We start from the raw sequence: 13,515 nt of genomic DNA, 5'->3' as shown, positions 1-13,515 counted from the left end.
CTTCTATCCATAAATGGCAGACAAGTAGCCATATATCTTACATTTGCCTTAATTACAAGGCACCTTAATTACCTGATCACCTTTTGCCCCTGTTGCCCCTGCATTCCAAAACAAATGGCTAAAACAAATGGCTCGTGGTATTAAATTCTATCTAAACAGAGATCTTGGGTTCACATTCTCACACACCATCAATGAAATAAGAATCTAACATAAGAATCTAACATTTCTTACTTTCTAAATCTTTGCATAATTACATTAAGCCAACAAATCTCATACATAACATAGATAGCTTTTTAGAAGAAAAGGCCTTTGCAAAGTAAAAAGGAACTCAGTAAAAACAGCTTCAAAAGAAGCCTCTTCAGTTTACACCCCCCTTTCCCAGCCAGCTGCTTTTCCCATTAGCTCTTCCCAAAATTTATTGCCCTTTAACTCTCTCAGTATACCTTAAACCTTAGGAAAATATGGCTAGAGTCTGATGGGAGGCACATGGTACTATTTTCTGTTAAACAATAAATCTTACTATTTACCAACTCTTAATTAGTGTTTTTGCAGCTTGATTGTATTCTGTAATATGTAGGGTCAGTGTAACATTTGCTCCCAGCCTGTAATTCCCTTTTACAACTTTGAGAAACTTGTCTCCTGCTACTGCTATAAATCGGGGGGGGGGGGGCTTGTTCAGGAGAGCAGGAAGATAAACAACTGCCAAAGTACTTAGCCAGCTGGTTTCTGCCTGGCATGAAACATACAAACATTCGCAAATATATCTTTAAGCTCATTTTAAAATACAGGCCTTGATCAGATGCCTCATCAGTACCTCAAGCTTCATCCAGTCACTACTTTTTGGAAGACTTCCTTTAGGTTACTTCTATAACATGTTCCTTTATAAAAGTTAGCCAACATACATCAGGAAAAAATAACATTGCACCCATGGTTTTAGTAACCATCTTCCATAAGTTATTAGTTTTCTTTCATATTTACTATACAATGTATAAAATGTTATTTGACTGCATTTTGTCATTGTCACCATCATTTTGCATTCTAAAGTATTACAGATCTTATGTGGCTTTCGAGCTGCAGTGTACCACTGTAAAACTTATCTTAAAAAATTTCACTATTGCATGATAATTCTCAAAACTCTGAACCCAAACAGCTTTCCCTAACTACCTTTGACAGTTCTTTTGTGGCTCTTTCTACCATCATTTCCCAGATCAGTGGTGTGTGTGCCATGTGCAGGCACGATGGGCAGCAAAACTGGGGCAAGTAATCTAATAATGAAGACGATGCCCAAGCTGCACAAAATTGTGCCAGCCAGATGTCTATTAGTGAAGAGACAGTGTGGAGGCTTCAGAGACAAAGGAGAGACCTCATGCAGGTTCATGAGGAAGGAGATGCCTCCTTAGGAGTTAGTGCACCTCAAAAGGTTGCTGCAACGATAAAATAGGCCAGGGGACAACCTCCCTCCCTTGACCTTGTTATACTAAAAGGATTATTTCACTAGATGTAGCCTTGGGCTTAATGTTTAGCCTTAGATGTAATTGGGAGATGACTATCTCTGAGTATGTGACCTCATTATTAAGGAACATTGTGCACAGATCTGGTATGAGAGAGTTTCTGCTCTGATGAACATATTCCTTGAGTCCCAAAACTTCTTTCTGAAGAAATATTGTGTTCTCATCCCCACTCCCCTTCATTTAAGGTCTCTTTTCCTAGTCATTTCCACTTTGGTATTTTTCACTGAGCCCAAACATTCTGGTAGATGAAAGGAATGCTCTCCTGAAGCACTTTTGAACAGAGACAATCCTGATATATCCTAAAGGGGAAGTATGCCTCCATAGATGCTTTGCAGCCACTTCTTTAAAGCAGACCATTTGTGTACAGCATGGTTTTTAAAAAATAATAATAATAATAATTGACGCACCTATGAAGCACTGAGTTTGTTATAGGTTTTAATGATGGCATAACAATAGCAAGAGTTCAAATTAATCCCAGGAGAAATTGTAATTATGTTTATAACATTTAGTTCTTAGCAAGGCTGCCAATTAGTTACTACTCACATTTCTTACATAACGGCAACTGTACTATGAAGCTGCAGCTATTATCTTAGTCAACCATAAAGTTCACTGAGTGATCTTGGGCAAGCCACTATTTCTCATTCAAGCATTTGTCACAGGTTATGGTGAAGATACAATAGAACAGCGCCCAACCAGTGTTCGAAATTAGCCTGACTATAGACCACTTGGGACCAAGTAAAGATGCCCAGGTGCCCGGATTGTGTCTGACATCTCCACATCTGGAGGTATATGCCTGTGGATCATTGGATCTTGACTGTTTTCACACACTAATACCACATCCTGTAGAATTCTATCAGTTATTTTTTATCTGCACAATCAGAATGAATTTCAGGAACCAAAATGCTTTTTCTGTGCAGCCTGAGCAGGAGCAGCGAACAACATTATAGTTAACTGTTGTCTTCACTTACCCCACTGTCCTGCTCACAGTGGTGAAGAATATTCTTAGGTTATGAATGGTCTGTGTCACCATTAAGAAAAAGAGCTGGAGTAGACAAATATATATGTGGACTGTCCCTGGATAAAGTGACTCAAAGTTCTTAAACTTGCTCAAGGTTGTCATACAACGAGACAGATGTTTAACTGAGAATCAATCACAGTCAGTCCATCATTCAAAAAAATAAGTCTTGCCCCCAAATGACAACTAAACATTTTGTTTTTATTGTAATCTTGGTTTAAGGAGCCTTTTGGTGCCTAGCTTATAAATCTGAGTTTCTAATACTGTCCCCAGTACAACATGCCCCTCAAGCTCCTTGGAGAGCGACAAAAATAAAAATTAAAAAATAGACAAATCTTAAATAGGAAGGTAGTTGGTGGAATTTAGTATTATTGCAATATTGGACATGAGTATTAGGCATCTTTGGTAGCCAAGCATGGCTGAAAAGTCGGGTGTGTACAGTAAATAAAATTATTAGAGTTTACCACTGGCCCTATCCATCTCATAAGAAACTGATTCAGTCTCTCCCATAAATTCCAGGCTCATGTCTTTGACACCACAGTTCGATTGATTGATTGATTGATTGACTGATAGATTGATTGATTGACTGGATTTGATTTGATTTATATAATGCCCTTCATCAAAAGATATTGGGGCGGTACACAAGTGCCTATAGTTTTTGAGTGCTTCTAAAGCGTAAGGAGCAAAGGAATAGTCAACATGACTGCCAGGTTTGGACCTTTAAATCACCTATACAGTTTTACTTGGAAGTAAGCCTTACTGAGCTCAATGGGGGCAACTCCCAGGTAGAGGGGAGCAATTTTGAATTAGCTGCAATCCTATAACCACATTGTGAACATACATTTGATTGATTGATTGTTTGGTTTGCAAGTCAGAGCAGAAAACAAACAAATGCTGCACTATTGTGGGATAGGAAAGGATGGAATCTTTAAAAAAACAAACCTAAAAACTAAACAAACCTCATCCATTTACAGATAGGTAGCCGTGTTGGTCTGCCATAGTCAAAATAAAAAAATCCTTCCAGTAGCACCTTTAAGACCAACTAAGTTAGTTCTTGGTATGAGCTTTCGTGTGCAAGCACACTTCTTCAGATACACTGAAACAGAAGTTGCCAGATCCTTCTATATAGTGAGAAGTTGGGGAGGGGTATTACTCAGAAGGGTGGTGGGAATGGGAGATTGGCAGATAGCTGAGATGAGCCTGCTGACGACTCTTATGACGACTCATCCATTTAGTTCTTCCTTCTTTAACCATCTAACCACAGAACTATTTTTATACTCATTACTAGTAAGGATGAGATTAACAGTACAATCTTGTACACATCTGCTCAGCAGTCAATGGAATGTATTCTCAGGTAAATTTGTACAGGAGTAGATCCTAAAGAAATATAACAGGGTTGCTTTAATTCATAGTATGTGTAGGAATGTGAGGTAGTATAACTTTGTGTGATCTGGCAATTTGAGGAGACTTATTTGCAAGGCAGGATTAAGCACATGAGATATTTTATCCCATAATGCCGTTACATTATCCTGGTAACCAGTAACTGCAAAAAGGTGGCTTAACATCTCATAATGAAACCATAGGAAGATAATTTTTTGTATGCAATGAACAAAAGGAAGAACAATTGTATTATTCTTTGTATTAGTTTCAAAATGTGATAGTTACGTGTGGGTTAGAAATCATTTCCCCAAACCTTCAATGTTAAGACTGGAAAAAACCTTCACTTTATTGCATTCAGTCATTATAGGCAAAGCATGAATCAATGGATCATCTAGGTCCCTAACAGCAGTGCTATTTTTCTAGAAAAGAGGTGCCAGAACTCTCCATGCGGGTGAAAAAGGTGCCGGAACTCCCTTGTTCTCTTAGAATGGCAATGGTGCTCACCTGAGAGGTGCCGGAACTGAGTTCCTGGGAGTTCCCTCTGAAAAAAAGCCCTAACAGTCTGGTTTCTGGTCCAGTTTTGGCACTGAAACAGCCTTGGTCATCGTGATGACCTTTATCAGGAGAGAGGGAGGGAGTGAAAATCTGTTGGTAGTCCTTTACTTCTCAGTGGCTTTTGACACCATTGGCCATGGTGTCCTGCTGGAGAAACTTGAGGTGGAAGTTTGAGGCACTGAATTATGCTGGTCCCACTCTTGCCTGCAGGGTCACTACCAGAGAGCAGCATTCGGATATTGTTGCTCAGCCCCGTAGCTTTTGAACTGTGAGGACTTGCAAGGATCCATTCTGCCTCCTGTGCTATTTAACATCTAAATTAAACTGCTGAGAGCTGTCATCTGCAGATTCTGAGCACGGTATCTTTGGTATGATGACACGCAGCTCCATTTCTCAATTCTATTGGAATCAGGAGACACTGTGAATGTGTTATACAGGTGTCTGGAGACAGTTGTGGAGTGGATGGAGGCCAATAAACTGAGCCTGAATCTTGTTAAGACAGAAGTGTCATGAGTAGTTAGTTGATGCCTGAGTCCAGAAGTTAGGTGTAGGACCTGTTCTGGGAGAAGTTGCACTCCTGTTGAAGAAACAAGTTTGGGAGTACACCTGGATTCTAACTTGTCACTAGAGTCTTGTTTGGCTTCTGTGGTTATGAATGCTCATGCCCAGCTTCGTTGTGATTTGTTAACTACAGCTGTTTCTAGACCAGGATAACTTGGTCTCTGTTTTCCATGATCTGGTGACCTCCCATCTGGACTATTGTAATGTACTGTATATGGGATTGCCCTCGAAGATTTATGAAAGGTGCAGTTAGCACAGAATATGGCTGCTAGGTTGTTAAAAGCAGTAGTCCAATGGGACCAAGTGTCACCAGTCCTGAAAGTGTAACCAGCTCCCAGTGAGCTACTGGGTCCAAGTAACAGTTTGTGCTTATGTTGTATCAAGGCCTAAGCAGGTTAGAAGCCAAGTATCTAAAAAAGCATGTTCCCCTGTATCAGCCATGTAAGATCCTATGATTGGGAGGTAATCTTGTGCTACTACTTGTTCCTGTCTGGTTGGCACTGACCTGTGATAAAGCCTTTTCTGTTCTAGCCCCCCATGGCGACTGAGGTGCATTTGCCTCCATTATTACTGACTTTCAGGAGGAAGTTTAAAACATTCCTGTTTCCCCAGATATTTGGTGGCTGAAAATATCTGGCAACCCTGAGATCATTGTTTGAATGTTTTGATTTTCATAACTTTTTAACTGATAAAAGTTGTTTTACTGTGATTTTTGCCATCCTGGGCTTCTTCAGGAAGAAGAGCTGGTAAATTGAATAAATAAAATCAATCCAGAACACAAACACAGAAGGCACTAGGAGAGAACTTTAGGGGGGGAAAGGAGATGTAAAAAAGTGTGAAAGTGATTACTTCTCCAGTTCTCACTTGATTTTCATGCCCTTCGCCAAGAAGAAAAGGCACAAGACTGACCACTACTCCTGCTGCTGTTCCCTATCTACCTGTGCCACTCTCAGCACCATCACAGCACTGTGCTTTCTGCAACTGAGAACACACAGCAAGTCCCTCTAACTGTTGGCTGCAATCCTGCCCCAGCAGGCAAGGGTGAGAAGAAAACACAGTGAGGAATATAACAGCCAAATCCCCCTTGCTGTATTTCCCTTTGCCAAGCAGAGACAAAGGGGCTTTTACTTTGCTGCCTTCACCCCTTTTTCTCCTGGGGAGGAGGAGAGGTGGAGAGATGAAAAGAGACAGCGTAGTAGTACTAGTAGTAGTAATTTTATTTACTGCATTTTTCCGTCTATAAGACGGCCCCATGTATAAGACGCCCCCTATTTTGGGGGACTCAGATTTTAAAAAATGGGGAGAGATGTATCCATGCTTAAGATGCCCCCTAATTTGTAACATTACAGTGGTACCTCGGGTTACATACGCTTCAGGTTACAGACTCCGCTAACCCAGAAATAGTACTTCAGGTTAAGAATTTTGCTTCAGGATGAGAACAGAAATTGTGCTCCGGCGGCGGGGCAGCAGGAGGAGGCCCCGTTAGCTAAAGTGGTGCTTCAGGTTAAGAACAGTTTCAGGTTAAGAACGGACCTCCGGAACGAATTAAGTACTTAACCCGAGGTACCACTGTACTTTTAGGAAAAAACCTAGTCTTATACATGGAAAAATACGATATATGCCACCCATCTGACTGGGTTGCCCCAGCCACTCTGGGCAATTTCCAACAATATATTAAAACACATAGCTGAAAACATATAGTTGCAAGGGGGGGGGGGGAGCCAGGAGATCTGAGCCATGGTGGACAACTGTACTCAAATACTTGTTTGCAAGTGAAATGGCAGCAGAACTTTTTAATATATGTGTAAAATACAATAAGAAGATTTCTGAAAACTATGTAACACCAAAAATTATGGCAGCTAGTTTTGCTAGTTTATTACTTTTGACAACACCAAAAGTAGTTACCCCATCCAAAGAGACAAACTCCAGTTGTGAAACATGTAATATGCACAATAGGGCCCATGCATAAACACTGAATGCATTTTATTATTTCTACATAACTATGCTTAGAAGGACAGCATAAACATGTTGCTTTAAGTACCGCAATGAAGAGCTAATTATATAGAGCAGATCATATTCTGTGCACTACTTCCAGAATATTTCATTAAATGGCCTTAACTTACCAAACACCCTTACCAAGTAATACATGCCACATTGTGACAAGCAAAGGGCTCTACATGAGACATTGCCATGCTATGCCTTTATGGCCTAACTATTTCACCATTCATACTACAGCTTGTTGCACCTGGAAGTGAGCAGTCACAACTACAGAACTGTCTGCTTCTGGAGAGAACCCCATTATAAAGCAGAACATGGCATCTTGCAAGCAGCACCCCAGTCCAATTACACACACACACAAAATATTTCAGTCATTTTAGCCTTATTGTTTATCACTTCTATCAATAATTTTTAAGCCCTTTAAGCCCTTGCTTAAATCTTTAAAATTCTACAAATCTGTTGTTAAATGCTGCTAAATCAGCCTCAAATTTATCCAATGAGAGCACTGAACCACAGACAGAACCAAGAATTAGATAAGCCAATTCATTTTGAAGGATTACTACAGCTTTAATGACTAGCTTATACTAAACTTCTCCTGAAAAGTCCACAGATGTATGGCTCATTTGAATACTCTTATGAACAGAAGAACACACGGTGTGTTTATGCAGCAAACTTAACCAACAGCTTTCCAAAAATAAATTTGCTCCGTACCCAACTGAATTGGACAAGACCACCTTGACAAACTATTCATAAAATTCACTACACCTTGCACCAAACCTCCTGCTACCCTAAAGCTTTAACTCATTGTCTGGAATGGATCTATCCATGTATCAAATTATTTTCATCACAGCAGATCCTGAGTTACACCAAAATTTGCACCTTAGAAACAATAACATCCAAGTGCACAGAAAAGATGGTTTTACTTACTTACAGTGCTTTGTTTTTGTTATTTCAAATCTGCAAAGAATACACAGGAAAAATCTCCTGGACCTGTGTAATGGAGAACCAGAAGCACAAACTCATTATTCCCCAGACAGACACAGCAGGATAGCTTAAATGTTACTAGCCTTCCGTCAATCCAAAACTTGTTTGCCAATTGATAGGCATTCTCCTCCTAAAGTCACATGTAGTAGGCTAAAGGTACAAAACCTAAGCCTTTACTGAAGAGACCTGTAATCTACTAGACTGACTTTTACAAGGAAAGGAATAACTCTACCCAGTGATACTGCACACTCTTTTGCACATATAATGTTCCAAATTCAATGTATGGCATCTCCACATAGGACTGGGAAAGACTCTTTTACTGATTTTTCTTTTTCTTTATGTCTATTTTACAATTTTAATATTGATAAGGTTTAATTGACTTTCATCACTTTTCATATGCTGCTTGTCTATCCCAGGACAAACTGTGATTTGTGGTGGTGGATGCTTCTAATGTCCTTCTTGTGAAAATGCCAAATGCCTTAGAGATTTTTATTTTTAGGTGACTAATTAATTAATTAATTAATTAATGTTCTCACATAATGGTTCACACAAAACAGACATCATCATAGTTCTAGTTACAGGTAGGTAGCCGTGTTGGTATGCCACAGTCAAAACAAAATTAAAAAAAAATGCCTTCCAGTAGCACCTTAGAGACCAACTAAGTTTGTTATTGGTATGAGCTTTCATGTGCATGCACACTTCTTCGACAGCATCATAGTTGAAGAGGCAGCCTGTCTCTCTCTCTCTCTCTCTCTCTCTCTCTCTCTCTCACACACACACACACACACACACACACACACTTTCCAAGACTTTCACTTCACGGCAGACCAGTTGCAAGAGTTATGAACAAACAGCTATACTTGCAGGAATATGTTAGCGCTACCACCTTTTTCCTGATAGAGGCTCTGCCCCATTAATAGAATAAAAACTCAAAAACTGTGGTTTTCCCTGTCTCCATGCCAGAACGAATGATGAATTTATGCCTATTATATCAGTTGATGATACAAATATTCTTGTTTGGAAAAGAAAAAAGGCAACCTTCTATAGAAGGTTCTATATTTTAGTAAACACACTACTGCTTTCACTTTAATGACTCACTATAGGCAGCCCTCCTCTACATTTGTCTATGTCAAGCGTAGGCAAACTCAGCCCTCCAGATGTTTTGGGACTACAACTCCCATCATCCCTGACCACTGGTCCTGTTAGCTAGGGATGCTGGGAGTTGTAGTCCCAAAACATCTGGAGGGCCGAGTTTGCCTATGCCCTACTTATTTGCAGGGACAAATGCTCCCCCCCCCCATATATACATAAACTGGAACAGTGTTGAAACACAGCGCCTGTATTCAAACATAACACTAACTCATCATATACTACTACATAAGCAAGCAGGGCTATGCTCACGTCCTTCTCCCTTCCCATCTAGGGCAGCTACTTGGAGATCAGCAGCATTCGCCTTAGTTTTCAACTAACTGTGGTTTATGTTATGTACGAACTGGAACAAACAGATTAAGCATTTTAAGCTTTTTTTTTTTTTTCAAAAAAGCCAACTTCAAACTATGGTTTACGACCCTGGGCTGCACAGACAAAACACAGTTAAAGGTAAATTTCCATTTACTCAAAGGCATAACAGAAGACAAGGAGGGAGAGGAACAACTCATGAACATAACGCTAAACTTTGGTTTAACCTTTTATCTAACCAGGTCATTGTACTGCAATCTTCTCAGGATCCAAGACTAGCACATTAAAGTATGCTATTTATTCACTTAGGTTATTTGTACACTGCCCTTCATAAAAGTTAAATCCAGGCTTGATAGTCTTGTAATATACAATGAATCCTAACCACATTGATTGAGATCTGAAAACTAACCACAGAAATATCAGCTTTCATTTTTTTTTAATTTCAAGCCTATACGGTCACAGAAAATGAATGTGTTAGATTTTTAAAAAGTCAAAATACATATACTGCTGGTGCAGTATAGCAGTTGAGTCCCCAGTTTAAATGTCCTCCATGCCATGAATTCACTAAAGTCCTTCAGCAAGCTACTGTCTTGTAACCTCCGATCTCTTCTGCAGTATGGCTATAATACTGATTAACTTACAAGGGTGTTGTTGGAAGGATATCAAGAGTGTTCAAAGTGCTACAAACACATTAATTGTGCTATATAAATAGTGAGTATTAGAACAGTGTCCATATGTAATATATGCTACATTTCTTTATAAAATAGTATACCATAGTCCATTTTGGCTAACTAACCAATAATTATTGTCAGCTTATAAAATGATCTACTTGTTCAGTAATCTGCTGGCTTGACTTGATCTAAGATTTTCGTAGTTATCCAGAATAATGAGCCAAAATGGACTATGGTATTAGTTATTTCTCTGAAATAACTAACAAAATTGAAGTTGGAAAACACAATGGGATTGTGACCAGGCCTATTTAAAGTATATGCAGTTCACAGACACTACTGGTAAAGACAGATTTACCGTATTCACTCGAGTCTAATGCATCACTGAATATAATGTGCACCTCAATTTTCAGAACCATGAAACCAAAAAAAGTATTTGCTGGCAAATGTAAATGTGCCATTGAATCTAATGCACAACTTAATTTTCGCAATGTAGTTTGGCAAAAAAAGGTGAGCATTAGATTTGAGTAAATACGGTAGATATGACAACTAAACACTACTAAGCATTTTCTTGTAAAAAAAAAGTGCATGAAAGCTGCATGTATACTGCCATACGTGATATTCATGTGTTAGAAAGCAACAACAGTTTCTAAGCACATATAGGCTGCCAAAAAAGAAGCATACACAATTGCCACCTGTGACCTATATAATAGCTCCAAACATTTTCTTATTGAGTATGCTTCAATGTAAGAAAGGCATCAACACTTAGAGGCCCCCAATCAAACAGGTCCCAACGAAACAAAAGACAATAAAATATCTGCTCCTTCATACCCACCCACTTTATGGAAATATATACTGGGCAAGTGTCCTTTAACATCCACTTAACTTGCGTCTCCAAAAGCTGTAAAACCAAACATAACTACTGCACCATGCCCATATATTACATATTTGTATTACATAGTTCAGAGACTCTGGATTCAGAAAGACAGTGATTCAGTCCACACACACCCCTCCAATTTTAGTTTCCCCCAGACTTTTTATCTTGAGCTGATGAACAATGGCCCTATTTTCATTCCCACAGTCCCCAGTGTGGCTTGCCCAAGTGTGTGAATATTGAAAATAATGGTGGGTGTTGTTATGAGTTTATGGGTGCCAGACTCGTATAATCCATGGATCCAGAAAGTGTTAGAATTTAATCAACTCTTGGGGTGTTAAACTGAGGGCCGGACACATCTAATCCCTAGATCCAGCAATTGTTAACAGCTAATTAAGCCAAGCTACCTTCCTGTGCAGAGGAGATCTGTTGGATGGGTTATTAAGAAAACAAACGATCAAGGGGCTCCTTGGAGATATCAAATGGGTGGAGGCACCCACCAGCAAAATATAAAGCCAGAGTTTAGAGTAGAGAGGTGAGGAAATCAGTGATATGATGGGGTAGAGAGTCCAAGAGCAATGTTTAATGCCTGCTTGAATCCAATACTGTGGTTATAGAGAAACAAGACCCTTTTGGGGTGTTCAATACTGTGAACCTGTCCATTGTAGGCTCGGGTTGCATATATGTGTAAATAAACCATGTCACTAAGACACCACAGTCTCCACTGTGCCTCATTTCCAAAAGGAAACACAAAACATTGGGTGAGCACCTGCAACCCCTGGAATCTTGCACTGCTCAGAGATTGGGGTGGCGTACAATGATATATTGAAAACAGGTTCAGAAGAAGGGGCACCTAGCATTACTAAAGAGACGTGATGTGAAGCAGAAAATTCTCCAAATCAGAAAAGTTTCCAACGCTTTATTTTTCTGCAGAACATTTAGTGTTTCAAAAGTTGATTAGTAATAACAAATGGGTGCCAAATACACTATTAGGCAAACTTGGCATTCAATGCTTTTAGCTTTGTTTACTAAGTAAAACAAGCATTCTACGTTAGATCTCAGGCATTTAAAAGTTCTGATTTAAGTTGCCATATGCAAATTCCCCTAATTTCAATTCTTTTCCAGAAAACCTACATCACAGCTAGAGAGAGAGATTGAGAACTGCTGCAATACCTAGAGTAACACAAGGGCAATTTCCTCGAAGGAGAATGCATTATTACAAATGATAAATCCAGCCAAGTTTGACAAACCTTTCATCACGTCATAAACTGTATTGCATAGAGTAGCAAGAGTACCATCTCCAGTTATTAATATTCTTACTTAACTGCTTTTAAAAGAGTGGCTGGAGATCCTAATTTCTTTTCTGTACAACTGATTCAACATGTGCTCTCTCTACAGCTGACTGTCTAGAATTTAAGATACTGTACACATAATATTCTTCAGTGCATGGCCCTGATGCTGCGAACCCGCGTCTCCCTGCTGTAAACCAACAAGTGCACCACAACATCTGCAAGGAAAAAGACCGTCTAGGGTAACTCCAGCATATCGGTCCTCGCTACTCAACATCACCAGCAACACATCACTTCCTAATCTCTATTTCCCTGGATCTTCTTCCTATAGCTCTATCCACCTTGCCCTTGCTTGCTTTCCGCCCCCTTTCCCCGCAGCCTCTCAGAAGAACCGGGCTTCTGGTCTTCACCCTCCACACCCCACACTCGCGACTCGAGCCAGAGCTGTCGCAGCTTAGTAACGGGGCGCCTAGCAACCTGGCCCGACTCCTCCGGCCGGGTCCCCCCCAGGCAGCGGGGCATCCAGCGGGTCCCCAGCTGGACCTCCGCCCATGCCCGGAGCCTCCCCACTCACCCTGCTGGATGTCCCCGTTGGCGCCGCCGGGCACGGGCACGTTCAGCTGGCGCTCGGGCTCCGGCAGGCAGCGCCGGCAGAAGGAGTGCAGGCAGGGCAGCAGCTTCGGCTCGGCCTCCCGGCTCTGCAGGCTCTGCGCGCACACTGCGCAGGTGTCCAGCAGCGACAGCGGGCCCGGCGCGGCGCTGGAGAGGGCGGGGGGCGCGGGGCTGGGGCCCAGCGGAGCCAGCGGCACGGGGCCCGGCGCCGGGCCTACGCTCACCAACACGGGCGCCGCGGCCTCCGCCTCCCCGGGGCCCTTGTCTGCCGCCGCCGCCACCGCCGCCACAGCCAGGACCACCGCGCCGGGACTCTCCCTCTCCTCGGGCGCGGCGGGGGCTGGAGGGGACGGGGACGCAACGGCCGCCGCGGCTGAGGTGACAACGGCCGCCGCGGCGGAGGTGACAGACTCGGTACCACCCCCGGCCTGCCCGGCCTCCCCAGCCCCCTCCCCGCCACCGCCGCCTCCTCCTCCTTTGTTTTCCGCCATATTTCCTCCTTTGAACCCGACTCCCCGCTTTGCTCACGCACAGGACCGCGCATGCGCCCGCAAGCACGCTAGCGGCCTGCGCGCGCGCGGCCGACGCACATCTGGCGCGAGGTCCGCGG

At 41.8% G+C, this 13,515-nt stretch overlaps 1 protein-coding gene across 7 annotated transcripts in view; it reads right to left on the bottom strand.

Moving 5' to 3' along the window:
• Positions 1-13,465, bottom strand: part of TRIM33 (tripartite motif containing 33) — a 59,334-nt gene extending 45,869 nt beyond the window's left edge. For 3 of the 7 annotated variants that reach the window (XM_081009795.1, XM_081009796.1, XM_081009797.1), the window contains exon 1: positions 12,868-13,411. In XM_081009795.1, coding sequence (XP_080865921.1) covers positions 12,868-13,396 — 529 coding nt within the window. In that variant the 5' untranslated portion in view covers positions 13,397-13,411. Of the gene's footprint in view, positions 1-12,867 lie in introns of all 7 variants that reach the window. The other 4 variants (XM_081009792.1, XM_081009791.1, XM_081009794.1 and 1 more) reach the window with 4 other exon arrangements.
• Between the last annotated feature and the right edge of the window lie 50 nt (positions 13,466-13,515).

Source organism: Podarcis pityusensis (genome assembly GCF_964106645.2).
Source record: "Podarcis pityusensis genome assembly, chromosome: 6".
NCBI lineage: Eukaryota > Metazoa > Chordata > Lepidosauria > Squamata > Lacertidae > Podarcis > Podarcis pityusensis.
This window is presented reverse-complemented; position numbering and strand designations above follow the sequence as displayed.